General features: G+C 54.9%; 1 protein-coding gene across 8 annotated transcripts in view; it reads left to right on the top strand.

The window, feature by feature from the left end:
- Window positions 1–14,939, top strand: part of EVC (EvC ciliary complex subunit 1) — an 84,005-nt gene that overhangs the window by 32,679 nt on the left and 36,387 nt on the right. For 7 of the 8 annotated variants that reach the window (XR_012331930.1, XR_012331929.1, XM_073805035.1 and 4 more), the window contains 4 exons: window positions 316–474; window positions 4,678–4,894; window positions 6,606–6,754; window positions 9,196–9,294. Coding sequence is in view for 6 of the 8 variants with exons in the window: in XM_073805035.1 (XP_073661136.1) it covers window positions 316–474; window positions 4,678–4,894; window positions 6,606–6,754; window positions 9,196–9,294 (624 nt within the window). In the remaining 2 variants the exon portion in view is untranslated. The remainder of the gene's footprint in view (window positions 1–315; window positions 475–4,677; window positions 4,895–6,605; window positions 6,755–9,195; window positions 9,295–14,939) is intronic. The other variant, XM_033856834.2, reaches the window with a different exon arrangement.

Raw genomic sequence — 14,939 nt, 5'->3', positions numbered from 1 at the left:
TCATGCACCCACCCCGCTCCCTACCCCACTGCCGGGCAGTCTTTCAGCTGTTTGAGAGATTCATGGTGCTTGCCTTTCTTATCAGCAGCCCGTTGGTGTTTGCTGAAAAGCCACCTCCAAACTGACTGGCACCTACAAAGAGAATGGAGAATGTGATCGTTGCCAAGATAACTTTCTCCAACTTGTAGAATTGTTTCTAATCTCAGTTTGTGATAAGGGGTGAATAGTAATGCCCAAGCCTGAGCCGGACAGCTTTAAAGCTTTCTTAAATAAGTTTTCTCCCCCCACCTCTTGCATCTCATTCTCATTTCACAGATGGAAGCTTTCTGGAAACAGATGGAAAACATCCAGCACTTTCTGGTGGACCAATTTAAGTGTTCCAGCTCCAAAGCCCGACAGCTCATGATGACTCTGACAGAAAGAATGATTGCAGCTGAAGGGCTATTGCGTGATTCTCAGGATTTGCAGGCTCTGGTAACGCTGGAGGGGGCAGGGAGGGACCGTGATATTCAAACTAGAGGCGTGGAATCCGGAAGCTTGGAGCACCCGTCGGGGTCATTAAGTTCAAAACCTGCAGATTGTAGAAAGGGATATAGAGGCCAGAGAAAAGCAGTGTGTCCATCCATCCCTCCATCTATCCATCAGTCATTTATCTGTCCGTCCATCCATCTAACCATTCCTTCAGTGGAGAGACTGGCCCGCCCCACATCACTACAGCATAGGACACTGGTGGTTCTCAATCCTGGCTGCACGTTGAAGTTATCTGAGGAGGTTTAAATAGTACTGATGCTTGGGTCCAAGATGGGTCCCCACCCCAAAGATTCTTAGTCTGGATTTTTTAAGGTTCCAGGTGACCACAGTGAGTAGTCATAGTTGATGCTCACTGGTGTGGACGGAGCTTTGGTTAGCTCTCCTGGACGGCCCCATGTACCACCTAGGGGGCTTAAAATAATGCCCATGTCCTGGGCCTCTTACACAGAGATCCAATCTGATTGGTCTGAAGTGGAGGACCTGGCATTGCTGTTTTTAAAACTCCCCAAACAATTCTGATGTATAGCTGGGAATGCAAACCACTGGCGCAGAGGAATCCACAAATCCAAATCTGACTTTGAATCTAAGCTTAGCCACTTGAAGCTGTGTGATCTCGAAGAGGTTACTTAACCCTTCTGAGCTTCAATGACTGTACTTAAAAAAGGTGGTCCCAGGAGTTGCTGCAGGCAGGGCCCGGGGAAATGCTCGGTCACTGCTGGGTTTTGTTGTGGAGGTTTCGGTCTAGCCCTGCTGTGTGCAAAGGCCAGGGTACCTACCCACCCATTTCCCCTTCCTCTGACCTTGAGAACTCATGAATTACATTTCAGACCTGTGCACCTGCCCAGGGCACTCCTGACTCAGAAACCTGCAGCAGCCGCCCTGCCCTCAGCTCAGAGACTCAGCTCCTCAGACTCCGCACAAACTGCTCTGCTTCTCAAAGTGTGGTCCGCAGACCGGTAGCATCAGCGTCACCTGAGAGCTGGTTAGAAATGCAGAATCTCGTCCCCCCTCCCGAATCAGGATCTGCATTTTTAACAAATTCCCAGGTGCACACAGCTGTTTGAGAACTTTCTTTGCTTTTGCTTGTCACGTACACGTATAGTTTCCTTTCCCTCCTCCGCACTGCTGAAAGACACACAGATATTTCATCCCCGAAGAGCAGAGGAGCCAGCTAAGCGACTCACCTAGGACTCCCATGTTGCCTAATGATATCGCTCAGCCTGTGCCCCAGGCTTCCTGGTTTGCCGTCCAAACCCTTTGAATTGGATTTTGATTTGATAATGCTGCCGATATGAATGCTTATCAAAGAGAAAGATCTTTTTCCTTTTATTCTTTTTTTCTTTGTATTTAATTATTATTCCATCAGCAGGATATTGATGCAGAAGAAAAACGTATCCTTAGCTGACTCTGGCCCGAGTGTTAGCCGGTCACTTCCACATAGGAAGAAGGGAAATAATTTTCTCCAGGTTATCTGTAGGCCTTTCCTTCTGTCAGCATTTCATGAGCACCTGCCGTGTGCCACATCCTGTTACAGGAACAGTGTTGCAGACGGGAGCTAGAAACCTGAGCTCATCCCACAGTTGCCTTTTATTAGCTGTATGACGTTGAACAGGTTACTTAACCTCTGTGACTCAGTTTCATCATCTGTAAAATGGGAATCTGAATAGCATCAGCTCTGAGAGTGTTAGAAAGTGGACAACATGTAGGACCTTTAGAACAGAGCCTGGCCCAGGGGAAGTGCTCAGTATGTGATACGGATTAGACAATGGCAGGCCAAGTGTCAGCAAACAAAAGAGACGTAAACAAGTCATCGTAATGATGTGTGGAAAGAGCTACAGTCTGTGTTTGTACAGAGAGGGACGGGTTGGCTCTGCCTGTGTGTCAGAGTATGTTGTTGATAAACTCCAGAAGAATTCAAATTCTCAGGCTGCAGGCGTCTGAGAACTCTGGCCTGGGCAGTCGGAATGTGTCGCATGGAGTTGCTGAATATCAGAACTGGAAGAGCCCTGGAAAGGGCCCCAGAGGTCATCAGAATCAGCTTCTAGGGATGCTCGAGAGAAAGAGGATGGTAGGAGGGATGTGGGGACCTGCTGTACGTAATTATGACGACAGCTTGCATTCATGAGCACCTACTGTCTTCTGGTTGCTATTTTAAGTGCATTACCTATTTTAACTTATTTAATGCTCACATCCACTCTGTAAGTCAGGCGTAGGTGAGGACTCTGTGCCCAAGGTCATGCAGGTCTGGAGCCAAGTTTGAGCCCGGGCACGTCTGAGGACTGGCTACAGCTCTCAGAGCCAGCGGTGGCCCCCTCGCCTCCCACGCAAGTCCCTTTACTCCTCCCACCTTCCATCTGATGCCCCTCTGCTCATGCTCGCCTCTCGACTCTACTCCCGTCTTTCCTTGAATATAAATCCAGAGGCTGAGCTGTCACTCTCCAGCCGGGTGGCGTGACCGTGATGCCTCAGAGGTGGCTGCTCTGGGCACTGGGCGCTGTCCCCCACGCCCTGAGCCTCGCTGGATCCCTTGCCGTCCACACCTGCACCGAGCGCTTATCCTCTTGCGCCCTCTAGCGGTCATGGGTCCGCTGACGGCCGTCGGGCTCATGTAGTTGGCGGAGAGGAAGGTTCAGAGCCGCTGTCCCTGGGCTATTTGGGTGGCGTTCCAGAATAAACCTCAGTGCTCTTGTCCATAACTGGGGGAATCATTGTCCTTGCCCTGTTCACACGTTGCTCAAACACAGACCAATGCAGTTCAGCAAACAGTGAGCCCCAGGGCTGGTTACTGGGTGTTGCAGTTATGGCCGCTGTCTCAAGGGCTGTCAGTCCAGCCTGGGACTGTCCCTATGCTTAGACAGAGGCACAGGAGCAGCAGAGACGAGAGGAGGGGGCCGTGGAGGTGGAGGGGGTCAGGGAAGGTGCCACACAGCGCGTAAGGACGAGCAGGACCTGGCCAGGCAGGGGAGTGAGAGGAGGCCGGGAGGGTGTTGCAGTGTGTGCAAAGGCCGGGTGTGCTGGGCAGCCAGGAGCAAGGAGGTGTGTGGGACGAGGCTGGAGACTCAGCCAGGCTTGGTCCTGAAGGGCCTCGTGCACCGTGCCCAGAAGTTTAGACTTGGTTTGAAGGCAGTGACTGCAGGGTTTGGGCCCCAGGATGGCAGAGCCACGTTTGCACCTCAGAAAGGCCCTCTGCCTGCCATGCGTGGGGGGGGCGGGGCGGGGTGGAGCGGAGCGGGCAGGTGGGAGGCTGGCAGAGCAGGTACTGCCCAGGGCGGAAGTGACCTGGGCCTGAGCTGGCCGTGGCTCTGGGCCAGCTGGAAGGAGACGGAGTGGAGGGGTGTGAAGGAGGCCAGGGTGCCGGCGTGGTGGGGAAGAAGGGCAGAGGCGAACTCAGGCCGCCGTGCCGGGGGTCCTGGGGGCCCACCCCTAGGTGGGAAAGGTGTCCTTCTGAGGCGCAGGGCGTGCAGCTTTAACGTGGTGCACGTGCTCTCATTCTACAAGGTTCCTGGAGCGGCTGCTCTCTGAGACGCGAGGACAGGAGACGCAGACTGCAGGGTCCGCCCCTGCCCCTGGTGGACATGTCCTCCACGGGGGAGGCGTGCTGTCCGAGAGCCGTGTCCTAAGTGAAGGACAGCGTGGCAGGGCAGGCAGGCCTGTTCTAAAGTCTGACGGCCGGGGCCCCCCTCCAGGTCAGGCTTACCCAGCAAATCTCTTTAATCCCCAGCACTCAGGTTCCCGGAGGCTCGAAAGCCAAAGGTCCCGCGACCTTTATTGTTTCTCTAATGTCTCTCCTCCAGGGCTGTGGAGGCCCGAGGCCCCGTCGACTGGGGGGGGATGACAATGGGAAAGGGGGACTTCCCTCTTTGGTCGTGTGCATTTATTAAATTCCTCCCCAGAAGCCTGGACCACTCACCGAGTACCCAGCGCTTTCCTTGTGTTATGCGGCGTCAGCCTCACCACGTCCCCGTGCGGGACCATTTTGTCCCCATCTGAGGCACACACACGAAGCTCGTGAGAGCGGTTTGGCCTGTGCTCTGCTCCTAGGGAGGTGGGGCCCCAGGACCAAGCCCGTGACTGTTTACAGACCCTCATGGCCAAGGACTGACCCAGGGCGTTCCAGCCCCTTGTCGCCTGTGTTTCTCTTCTTAGGACGCCCTGGAGAGGACAATGGGGCGGGCACACGTGGCCAAAACAATCGAGTTCCTGAAGCTGCAGATCCGGGAGGAGACCAGATGCCGCCTGGCCGCCATCTCCCACAGCCTGGAGCTGCTGACCGTCGAGGGGAAGCTGTCGGGACGGCAGAGGGAGGAGTTGCTGACTCAGCAGCACAAGGCCTTCTGGGAGGAGGCGGAGCGCTTCGGCAGGGGTGAGCGAGTGGGCCAGGCCCGGGCGCCCGGCACCCCGTGTGTGCTGCAGGCTGTGTGGGCCAGGGCTGGTGGCGGCACCTGCAGGCGTCGGGAGCAGCTCCCGTGAGGCTAGCGCAGGCTGCCATCCCAGGTCACCTCCTCGGGTCCGGGATTGCACATCGCCATCAGTGATTCAGGCTGCCAGAGAAGCACCCGGAACATGCAGAGGGCGAAGGAGGAGGGAACGCCCGGAAGCCCTGCATGTGGCCCGGGGCCCGGCTCAGCTGCAGGTGGGTGAGCGTGGACAGGGGTCAGTCACGTGGGGCAGGAGAGGGAACCCAGCGTGGCTGTTCCCCACACGTGCTGCTGCTCCCGGGCCGACCCTGGGAAATGGGCAGATCAGGGCTCAAGACATCAAGGGCATCTGAGAATTAGTCCAGGTCACACCGCTGGTGGGACCCGCAAGAGGAAACCCAGGTGTTTCACCTGCAGGAGGTGACCACGTGGAAAACTTTCTGTTGGCTAGAACTTTGGACCATGTAGAATCTGAATGCATCTGGCCTTGGGGGTCACCACACACAGTGGTCTGGGCTTTATCAGTGGGAAGCGAGTGGCTGGGATGGGATGGTGAAGCAGCCCCCTAGGTGGGGCTCTGTTGAACTTGGACAAGATGGGGGAGACAAGGAGACAGTCAGGGCTGGAGGGAGGAGTCTAGGCAGAGGGAGGACTCCGGTCTCTCCTGGCCACACTCTTTTCTTTGGTGCCAGAGGCTAAACAGATTCTCAGGTCAAACCTAAGGAAGTGTGCCTGCCTTAGGCCAAGTGCAGAAGGAGGTGTGACGTGTGTGTGTGTGCGTGTGTGTGTGTGTGTGTGTGTGTGTGTGTGTTTGTGTGTGGCGGTGGGGATGGTGTGAGATGCTGAAACCAACACTTCCGAGGACTGCAGACCTCTCGTCGCCAGGCCCTCACTTGCTTCAGCAGCTTCTTGCTCAGCATCTCCCCCAAAACCCAAGTGGACAGAATCTGACCAACCTCGTCCTTGGCGCTACTCCCAGGAGCCTTCTCCGGGGTCCCACGCTGCGCGTGCCCCCTCTTCCGCCCACCCCCCCGCCCTGCCACCGCCCTGGCCCTCATGCAGCATAATTTCTTCTCCTGCATTCCATGAACATCTTGAGAGCTGGGCTGGGTCCTGCTCACTGGTAGACCCCAGTTCCTGGCCCTGTACTTGGCGCACTGCTGGGGCCGAAAGACGCAGGTGGGCTGAAGGGTGGTTTTAGGCCCCGCCCCTCTCTCCCCAAGTTCACCTTCCCCTGCCACAGGGTGCCTTGCCCTTGGGTTCACCCTGCTTCTCTTCTGCTGATCTAATAACTCACCCTGGCAGTTTTTGAATCTCGACTCCAGTCTGACGTGTCACTATCTTCCTGAAGACTCAGGCTCTCTGTACCCTGTGTCACCTGTCCCTCCCTCTGCCACCTACCCCTCCCTCACACTCTTTTCTCCGGGAAAATACCCCTTTGTTTACTTCTTGGTCAGGTTGGCCGGCCGCCCTGCACAGCAATTACATGAAACCTCTTATGTTGCTCTGAGTCCTGGACCCCAGGGAGAGGGCCCTGAATGATAAAACCAGAATAAAAAGGGGACTTGCCCCAGAGTTTCTGACCCTCCACGTGCTGGCAGAAGCAGCCAGTGGAGGTTTCGCTGGGGGAGCAACCTTGTTTTATTTCAATTTCAGAGTTTGTCCAGCGAGGCAGAGACCTGGTCAAAGCGTCACTGGTTCACCAGGCGGAGGGGATGGCAAGGATCACGCTGGCCCAGCAAAAGGAACAGAGGAGCTTCCTGGCCACGGCACCGCAGACCGCCGACCCCGAGGAGTTCCTCCAGGTGACCTGCTCCTGACTCGCTCCCACGTCCGCGGGCACAGCCGTCCCAGGGAGCCACGCGGGTTGATCAGGGTGGCAGGAGGGGGCTCGGCCCCCCGCTACTGCGCTTGGGAAGCCAGAGGCCTTGGCATTTGCCATTCGGGAGGTCTCTCCTTGCCTCCCACCTGTCAGCCCAGTCACCTTAGCCAGCTCCCTTGGGCTCTGCATCCCTAGCTTCCTGGTCTGTAAGCCAGTGGCTCGAGCAGCACCGCCCTCACTGGGACGATGGAAAGACGGTGGGAGGGGCCGTGGAGAGGGCTTCACACAGATGGCTCAGGGCGAGGGCCCAACCTGCGATGCAGACCAGCGTGCGATGTCCCCAGAGGGGACAGGCGTGTCCTGGATGTAAGGCAGGCTGTCACACAGGGATGGCCCCCCTCGCTGGGTCAGGTGGCAAGTCAGGGGAGGACCCTGCATGGGGGGCTGAGCAGGCAGGACCAGCGAGGTGGCCAAGGTAGCCAACGCTCGTGGTCTTGACTGGGAAAAAGACAAGGAGACCGGCTGGAGGGCAGGAAGCAAGGTGTCACTCTGCTTGAAGGATAGCAAGGGAGCTGGCGCCAGCACAGGCTGGAAGGACCAGGGCTTGCAGTTCGCAGAGAGAGAGCAGGACTCTGCCTCAGTTTCCCTGTTGGTGGAGGGGGCGGGGATAGGCAGGGCTGCTTGTCAGTGGCGTCCCCCAGGGTTGGTAAGCATTTGGGCGCTGAGGCAGCAGGACCTGGGTTTAGATGCTGACTCTGCCGCTGTGTCTGAGCGACCTTGCTAACCCTCTGGCTTCCTCATCTGTGCAATGGGCGTCATAGCGCCGCCTTGCCGGGTTGTTGAGGCTCAGCCAGACCAGTAAGGGGCAGCCACGGCCTGTGTCTCTGGGTCCTTCTCTCCTCGCTAGCATTTGCTTGTCTCAGCTCTGCCGAGGGGATGGCAGGACTGTAGCTGGGTCCAGGCTCAGGCCAGAGCCCAGACACGTGCCCTCCTTGGGGGCCGGCATGGTGGCGGCGGCTATACCCGAGTGAGAAGCCAGCGGCCAGAACGGAGGAGAGGTCTTCACATCCCTGGTTCCCTGGTCCAGTGCCCTTCCGCACCCACAGAGCCTCCTCCCAGGGCCCACGCCTGGGGTTTCTGGGGTTTGTCATACCGTGGGGTGGGGGGCTGTTTCTGTCTTGAAGAAGATCCATTTGAAATGAGAGTGAAAAGATACGATTATACAGCAGTTTGTTACTCTGAGATTTCTAGGCCCTTCTCTCTGACATCACATTGCTCAGTGCAAGTCCTGAGTGTGGAAACGGTGACAGCGTCAGCTCTGCAACCCAGGACTTCAGCACAGCCAGGACCTGGTGCTCAGGAAACATGCTGGTGCTCAGGAAACGTGGGACCAAGGAGGGAAGGGTTGAGCGCATGCATGCATGCGTGCATGAAGGAATGAGGGAATAACTGAATGGACAAATGAATCAATGAATGATGGATGGAAGAACAAAGGAACACATAATTGAATGAACAAAGAAATGAATGAAGAACCAACAAATGAAAGAAAAGTCAAACAAATGAATGAAGGAAAGAATGAATGAACACGTGAACAAATGGATGGATACAAAAGAACAAATAATTGAATGAATGAACAAACAACAAAAAAGTGATTGAATGAACAAGGAACTGATGAATGAGCACGGCCTTTGGCACCACGTGCAGCCCCTCCCTCTCAGCTCCCCTCCCACTCTGCCCCCACCAAGGCCAGAGGGTTCTAACTGCCTGGTCTCTGTTGCTGTAGCTCCTTGAGCTGGGACTGGGTTGGCCCCCCACCTTCCTTCCAGGAACCGCTCCTTGTCCTTCAAGACTCAGCTTACTCATTTCCCCCATGGGGCCTCTTCCCCCACAGCTGCCCCCTAAGAGGAGTCCACCGTCCGTGGTTTCGCCTTGCGGTGCCTTCTGCCTGTGTCTGGGGCACCTGGCGCACGCCTCCCTGTCACTCTGCTGGGCTCCTTGAGGTCCATTGGTCAGAGCGGAGTCTGGCTGGCCACTGACCGCGCTGACCTCCAGTGGCCCTGCTGGGCCTCGGGCTCCACTGGGTGGGCCTCCCAGGGCCTGGATGGTGGTCCCCAGCAACTGAAATCAGAAAATGATGTCTGGGTGGCCAGGAGAGAAGGGTGACAGGGATGCTGGTCCCACCTTCTCCTGCTGGGTACACAGACAGAATCACAGTCTGTGGTTTTCCTGGAGGTCGAATTCACTGGTCCCGGCCTCAGCCACAACTCACAAGCCATGAAAGTCACATACATCCCTGTGCCTCAGTTTCCTTGTGTATAAGTTGGGGTGAACATCCTTCCAACCTGAGAGGCGGGGTCCGTTGAGGTTTTTCTGGGAAGAACATCAGCATTTTCCTTCCAGATTCAGCTCCCGTTTTACTCACAGGGTTTTCACGAGGTCCTGGAGAGGCAAAGGCTGAGTCGGAGTGACCTGGAGGAAGAGGAGGATGTCAGAGCCACCAAGGCCGTGGCCGCGCTCTGCCAGGTATGTGGTTTTCAAGTGGGACTGGCAGGAAAACCTCAGGATCCAGGCATGTGTGAGAACCTCACGTCCTCCTGGGCGGGGGACCCCGAGACCCTCTTTGGCAGAAACCAGGGAGGGAGGTTGGCCCAGGTCACATCTGAGGCCCTTTCCATTTCTGAGGTGCTCGGGACCCTCACCTCCAAATGTCCCTAGAGGCAAAGGTCTTTGGAAGTCAGCTCACCCAGGATGAAAATAGGCCAGCGTTTGTGGGCGTCATGAGTGTAGAGCGGTGATGAGGAAGGAGGGTTGGGCTTGAAACGGAGGCCTGAGTTTCAGTGCTGGTGCCACCTCTTTCTCCCTGGGCAACCTCGTGCAGCTCTGGAATGACGGCTGGCTTTCAGATAATAGGAAGAGAGCACCCGAGCCCTCCAAAGCCAGAGGGGCTCCCGGGATATGGCAGTGACCGAGACAGGCAGAGCTCCTTGCCCCGGGCAGGACCCAGAGCTGCTGGGAAGGTGGAATGTGGCCCCGGTCAAGAAGGAAGGTCACAAGTGCCACCGTGGTGGGGAGCACCCTGGAGAAGTTTCACCTGGACCCAGAGTGCTTGTGTCTGCGTCCTGGCTCTCCTCCCTCCTCGCTGTGTGGCCTCCAGAACATTACTTGGCCTCTCTAGTTCTCAGTTTGCCCATCTGTGAAATGGGGCCAGTGATGCCCATCTTCATGGTGGTGGTGTGAACACCAAATGCACGTGAGGCCCTTGGACAGCAGCTTGCACCTGGGACATGCCCAGTCCAAATTGGCTGCCCTTACAAAATCCCTGCTGACGGGTGCAAAGAGGAGGGTTGAGAGACATAGGGGTGAAGGTGAGGTCAAGGATGGCCATCCGCTGGAGGTGATGCCTGAGATGGGCTTTGAATCAGGAGGTGAGCTCCAAGTGGACCAGGAGTCAGGGGGCAGCCCAGACAGGACAGGAGGAAGGACAGGGAGTGCAGCCCCTCGTCATGATGGCGACTGTGTGGGGTTCAGTGGTGTCTGTGAGTTTTCAGAGGCTGCCGTAGCAAAGGACCCCAGCCTGTGCCTTAAACACAGACATTTATTTTCTCACTGCTCTGGAGGCTGGAAGTCCAAGATCAAGGTATCATCTAGGTTGGGTTCTAGTGAGGCCTCTCTTCCTGGCTTGGAGATGGCTGCCTTCTCACTGTGTCCTCGCGTGGCAGAGAAAGAGCTTGGGTGTCTCTTCCTCTTACAAGGACACCAGTCCTGTCAGGTTAGGACCTCACCCTGTGACCTTTCTTAAGCTTCATTATCTCCTTAAAGGCCCTATCTCCAGATATAGTCACATTGGGGGTTAGGGCTTTAGCATATGAATTTTGGAGGGACATAATTCAGTCCATAATAGTGTACCTCAAATTTCATGTGCACCAGGAACCTCAGAATGTGAACTTATGTGGAAATAGAGGGGCTTTGCAGATGTGATTAGTTAAGAAGAGATCATTCTGGATTAGCATGGGCCCTAAATCTAATGACTGGTGTCCTTATGAGAAAGTCATTGTGGAGACAGACACACAGGTAGGTGGCCGTGTGAAGACAGGCAGAGACTGGAGTGATGTGGCCACAAGCCAAGGAACACCTGGGGCCTCCAGAAGCCAGAAGGGGCAGGAAGGGTCCCTCCAGAACCTCCAGAGGTAGCTGACACCTTGATTTCTGGCCTCTATAGCTGTGAGAGAATAGACTTCTGTAGTCTTGGCTACCCAGGAAACTGATACCAGAGCCAGTCTTGTTCAGAGCCAGCCACTGTTGTAAGTGCTTTCTGAGTATTTGATCATTTTGTCCTCATGAGAATCCTGTGAGGCAGAAACTGCATTTTCCTTCCTTCACAGATAAGGAACCAGGAAGGATTTTCTTGGGAAAAGTGCAGGGTGGGATTCAACTTGTCAAAGCCCCAGGCTCCCAGGCGGGAAAGGAACACCACCATGCCTGGGGGGAGTCAGGACTCAAATCCCTGGGCTGGGAGTGAGCACACTGAATTCCAGTCCCCTTCTGGGCACTAACATGCTGTGTGACCTTGAATTGGTTACATAATCTCTCTGTGCTGGCCCAACCATCCTGCTCGAGTCCTACAGCCAACAAGCAGAGAGATGGGATCTAAAGTAAGTCTCTCTAACCTCAGTGCTGATGTCCTCGCCATGACCCATGCTGCTGAGCGTGGGCTGTGAATCCTGCAGTGAGGACAGGCTCTGGACTCAGATGGCCTGGGGTCCAGTCCCAGCCCAGCCATTGACCAGCTGTGTGGTCGGCAGCAGGTTATCTAACTTGTACCTCAGTTTCCTCTGATGCACAGCAGAGTCTGAGGACCGCTGCCTTGGGGGGATGGGGTGAGAGTCCAATGGACTTAAGACTCATGGGCAGATGCCATTGATGATGCGCCCACCTGAGCTCTTGTCCAGCAGGGGACAGTGTGTCCAGCAGGCTGACACTTCCTCCTTGGAGCTGCAGTTAGAATCTAAAGTCTTGGTCGACTAAATGCCACTTTCGTCCTCCACAAAGCAAGGATAAAACACTGAGCACTGCTACAGGGAGGAAATACATGTGGAAGCGCCGCGCCAGTCTCAGTGGGTGGCAGTGAATACATCATTTTCAGTAAAGATTTGATGATGCTGATGTGACCACAGCCTCACGCCCCAGCAACGTCCTTAGGATATTGTACACTTGGCTTACCGTTGCCAGCCCGTTGAAGTTTGGGCCGAGGAAGTAAAGACGCCCTTGTTTCTAGCATCAGGAGAACCCAGCAGGTGTGCGTGAGGGGTGGTGGCTGCTGGAGTCTCTGTCTTGGAAGCAGGCACTTGGCAATGCCCTGCATGAGGAGGGGTCAGCGGCAAGGTGAAGGGGGGCCAGCAGTTCTGTGCATCTGTGCAGGTCCTTCTGAAAGCAATGGCCCAAGGCCTGTGCCAGCTTCTCTCCCAGAGTCAGTGCAGAGCTCTTTCCTATGATTCACGTCGTCATTGCACATCAGGCCCTCTGGTACCAGATAACTTTGGTTTATTTTACATCCCTTAATTGTGGAAATCATTGCCTTGGGTATTGGAAACTGCTTTATCTGATATTTCCAAAAGGTGGAGGTTGAAATCCTCTGGTGTGGTGGAAAGAAGCCAATTGGAAGATTGGAATGCTTGGCGAGGACATTCCCGGGTGGGCGCCCAACATTCCTGGGTGGGCGACCTTGGGCAAGAGCCTTAACTGCTCCAAGCCCATTTCCTTATCTGTGAGATGGAGACAGAGAGCCTGGTGACCATTATGGCAGCTCAGGAGGGCAGGGCTGAGGGCCTCACGTGGCAGGTGCTCAGTTAACACCTTCCCTTCTGCCCCGTCACTGAGCGTGTTGATCAGGAAGCCTTGAGCCCAGGGATGGTGAGCATGACTCTGGACCCGGGGCCTGGGGGAGAGTGTGGCTTCCTCGCCGACCAGCTGTAAGCTTGCGAGCCTGTTGGTTCATTCATTCAATGAATATTATCGAGCACTGCTTTGTGCAACCCACAGTCTCAGCACCGGGGCCTCAGCAGTGAACCAAACAGATAAAGGGCTTATTTTTGTGGAGCTGGAGAGACAGCAGCACATGTGGGGTTCCAGCAGCCGCCGCAGCAAGGAGGCCAGTGTGGCAGCTCTGGGGGAAGGGGAGACAGGTACGGGCTAAGGTCAGAGTCTTGTAGGGCCTTGCAGTCCATCCGAAGACGTTTGCATTGACTTCTGAGGGAGATGGGAAATTGCCGGCATGTTTTGAGTAGGGAGATGACTTGCCTTATGTTCCCAAGGATCCCTCTGGATTCTGTATGGCGGATGGACTGTAGGGGGCAAAAGTGGAAGCAGGGAGGCCTGGGGAGGCATCGCAGCGGTCCAGGCAAGAGATGCTGGGGGCCTGGGCCAGGATGGTGCGGGTGAGGATGGTGAGGAGGCCTGGGCTTGGGGTCTGTTTTGATGGTCAGTATCTGGGTCTCCTCTTAAAATGGGGTTGGTCACTATCTGGGTCTTCATATGGCTATTCAGAGGTTTGGATAAGTTCACACATGCTAAGCATATAGAAGAGTGTGAGGCCCACAGTGAGCACTTAAATCTGTTACCATGGTCCTGGTTAGTATCACTCACCGTCTAAGCAGGTGTGTGTGCACATAATTCCCCCCTTTCTTTGGGCACTGATCACGATATTGTAGGCATGGCGGCTGTGAGATAAATTTGATCACCACCTAACGGTTCTCAGGCTGTAGAGAAAAGTGCATTTTTCTAAACCCCCACTGTCTCTTGGCCTCTAAACAAACAGTGAATTCTCATTTTGACTGAGATGGATGCCTTGTAGAGAGATTCCTGAAATGAGCCCAGAGTCTTGCTGATAATGACAGGCGCAGAGCTGAGTTTGCCACGGTTGCATCACAGGGTGCCCCGGAGACCTGCTTGTTTATTTGTTCATTTCTGACTGTCCTCCCCCTACTGTTTCTCCTGAAGGGCTCCTGGGGGAGTAGGGTGATAACAGCCCTGCCAAGGTCAACCGTCTCAGCTTCAGAGTCTCATGGGAAGTTAGGGCTGAGGAAACTAAGAGAAAAAGTGAAGCTCTGTCCTCAAAGAAGACAGGAATAATAATGGTCAGCACTCATGAAGTGTTTGGGAGTAGACCACCCTCGCTTCTGATACCAAATGCAAGTCCAGAGGTCCCCAGGACCACCCTCAGGTTCTTCATGTCTCTAGAAAGACTCATACTGAAAGCTGTTCTGCTCACGGTTATGGTTTATTTCAGCAAAAGGATACAGATTTAAGTCAGCCGAGAGAAGAGGCACATGGGCAGAGTCTAAAGTTCTAACTGCAAAGCTCCCAGGTATCCTGTCCTGGTGGCGTCGTGGACAGTGCTCACTTCTCCTGGGAACAATGCGTGGCATTACACACTGAGCGTTGCCATCCAGGGAAGCTCACCCAAGCCTCAGTGTCCACAGTTCTTACTGGGGCTCAGTCACATAGATGTGGTTGACCACCACCGTGGCTGACCTTAAGCCCCAGCCCCTCTAGAGGTGGAGCTGATGCCACATGGCCCAAGGGCCCCACCCTAAATCGCATCACTGTCATAGATTGTCTGAAGCTGCCCGAGGTTCCCAGGTAAATAGAGACCCTCTTATCAGGCAGGACATTCCAAGAACTTACAAGTCACTTCTCAAGAACCGTGGACCAAGGCCAGGCCTCTCTTTCAGCAAGGTCAGTTCTTCACTGCACAGCACTGAAAGGTTAAAGTATTTTGTTCAAGGTCACACAGCTGGGGGCCTGGGTTACAGGCCCAGGGCTGTAACCTTCAGGTGGGGAGAAGTGATTTGGTGGACAAGAGGAAGGCGGGGGTGTGGAGTCCTTGCTGGGAGGGCTGCGGTGTGTTCTGCAGAATCCAGCTGGGGATGACACATTACAGGCAATCAGGCAACACTGATGAGTAAATGAATGGGTGAATCAATGCATCAGTGAATATATCAATCAGCTGAAACATTGGCATCCTGAAGATGGTGTGTTATTGCTGATAGAACAAACTACCACAACTTAAACTTAAAAACAACTTAAAAACAACGAGAGTTATTACCTTACGTTTTTGGAGGTCAGAAGTCCAAAATGGGTTTTAGTGGGCTGACGTGAAGGTATCGGCA

Source organism: Tursiops truncatus, chromosome 5 (assembly GCF_011762595.2).
Source record: "Tursiops truncatus isolate mTurTru1 chromosome 5, mTurTru1.mat.Y, whole genome shotgun sequence".
Classification (NCBI taxonomy): Eukaryota; Metazoa; Chordata; class Mammalia; order Artiodactyla; family Delphinidae; genus Tursiops; species Tursiops truncatus.
Note: the sequence above shows the minus strand (reverse complement) of the source record. Positions and strands in the feature narration are given on the sequence as shown.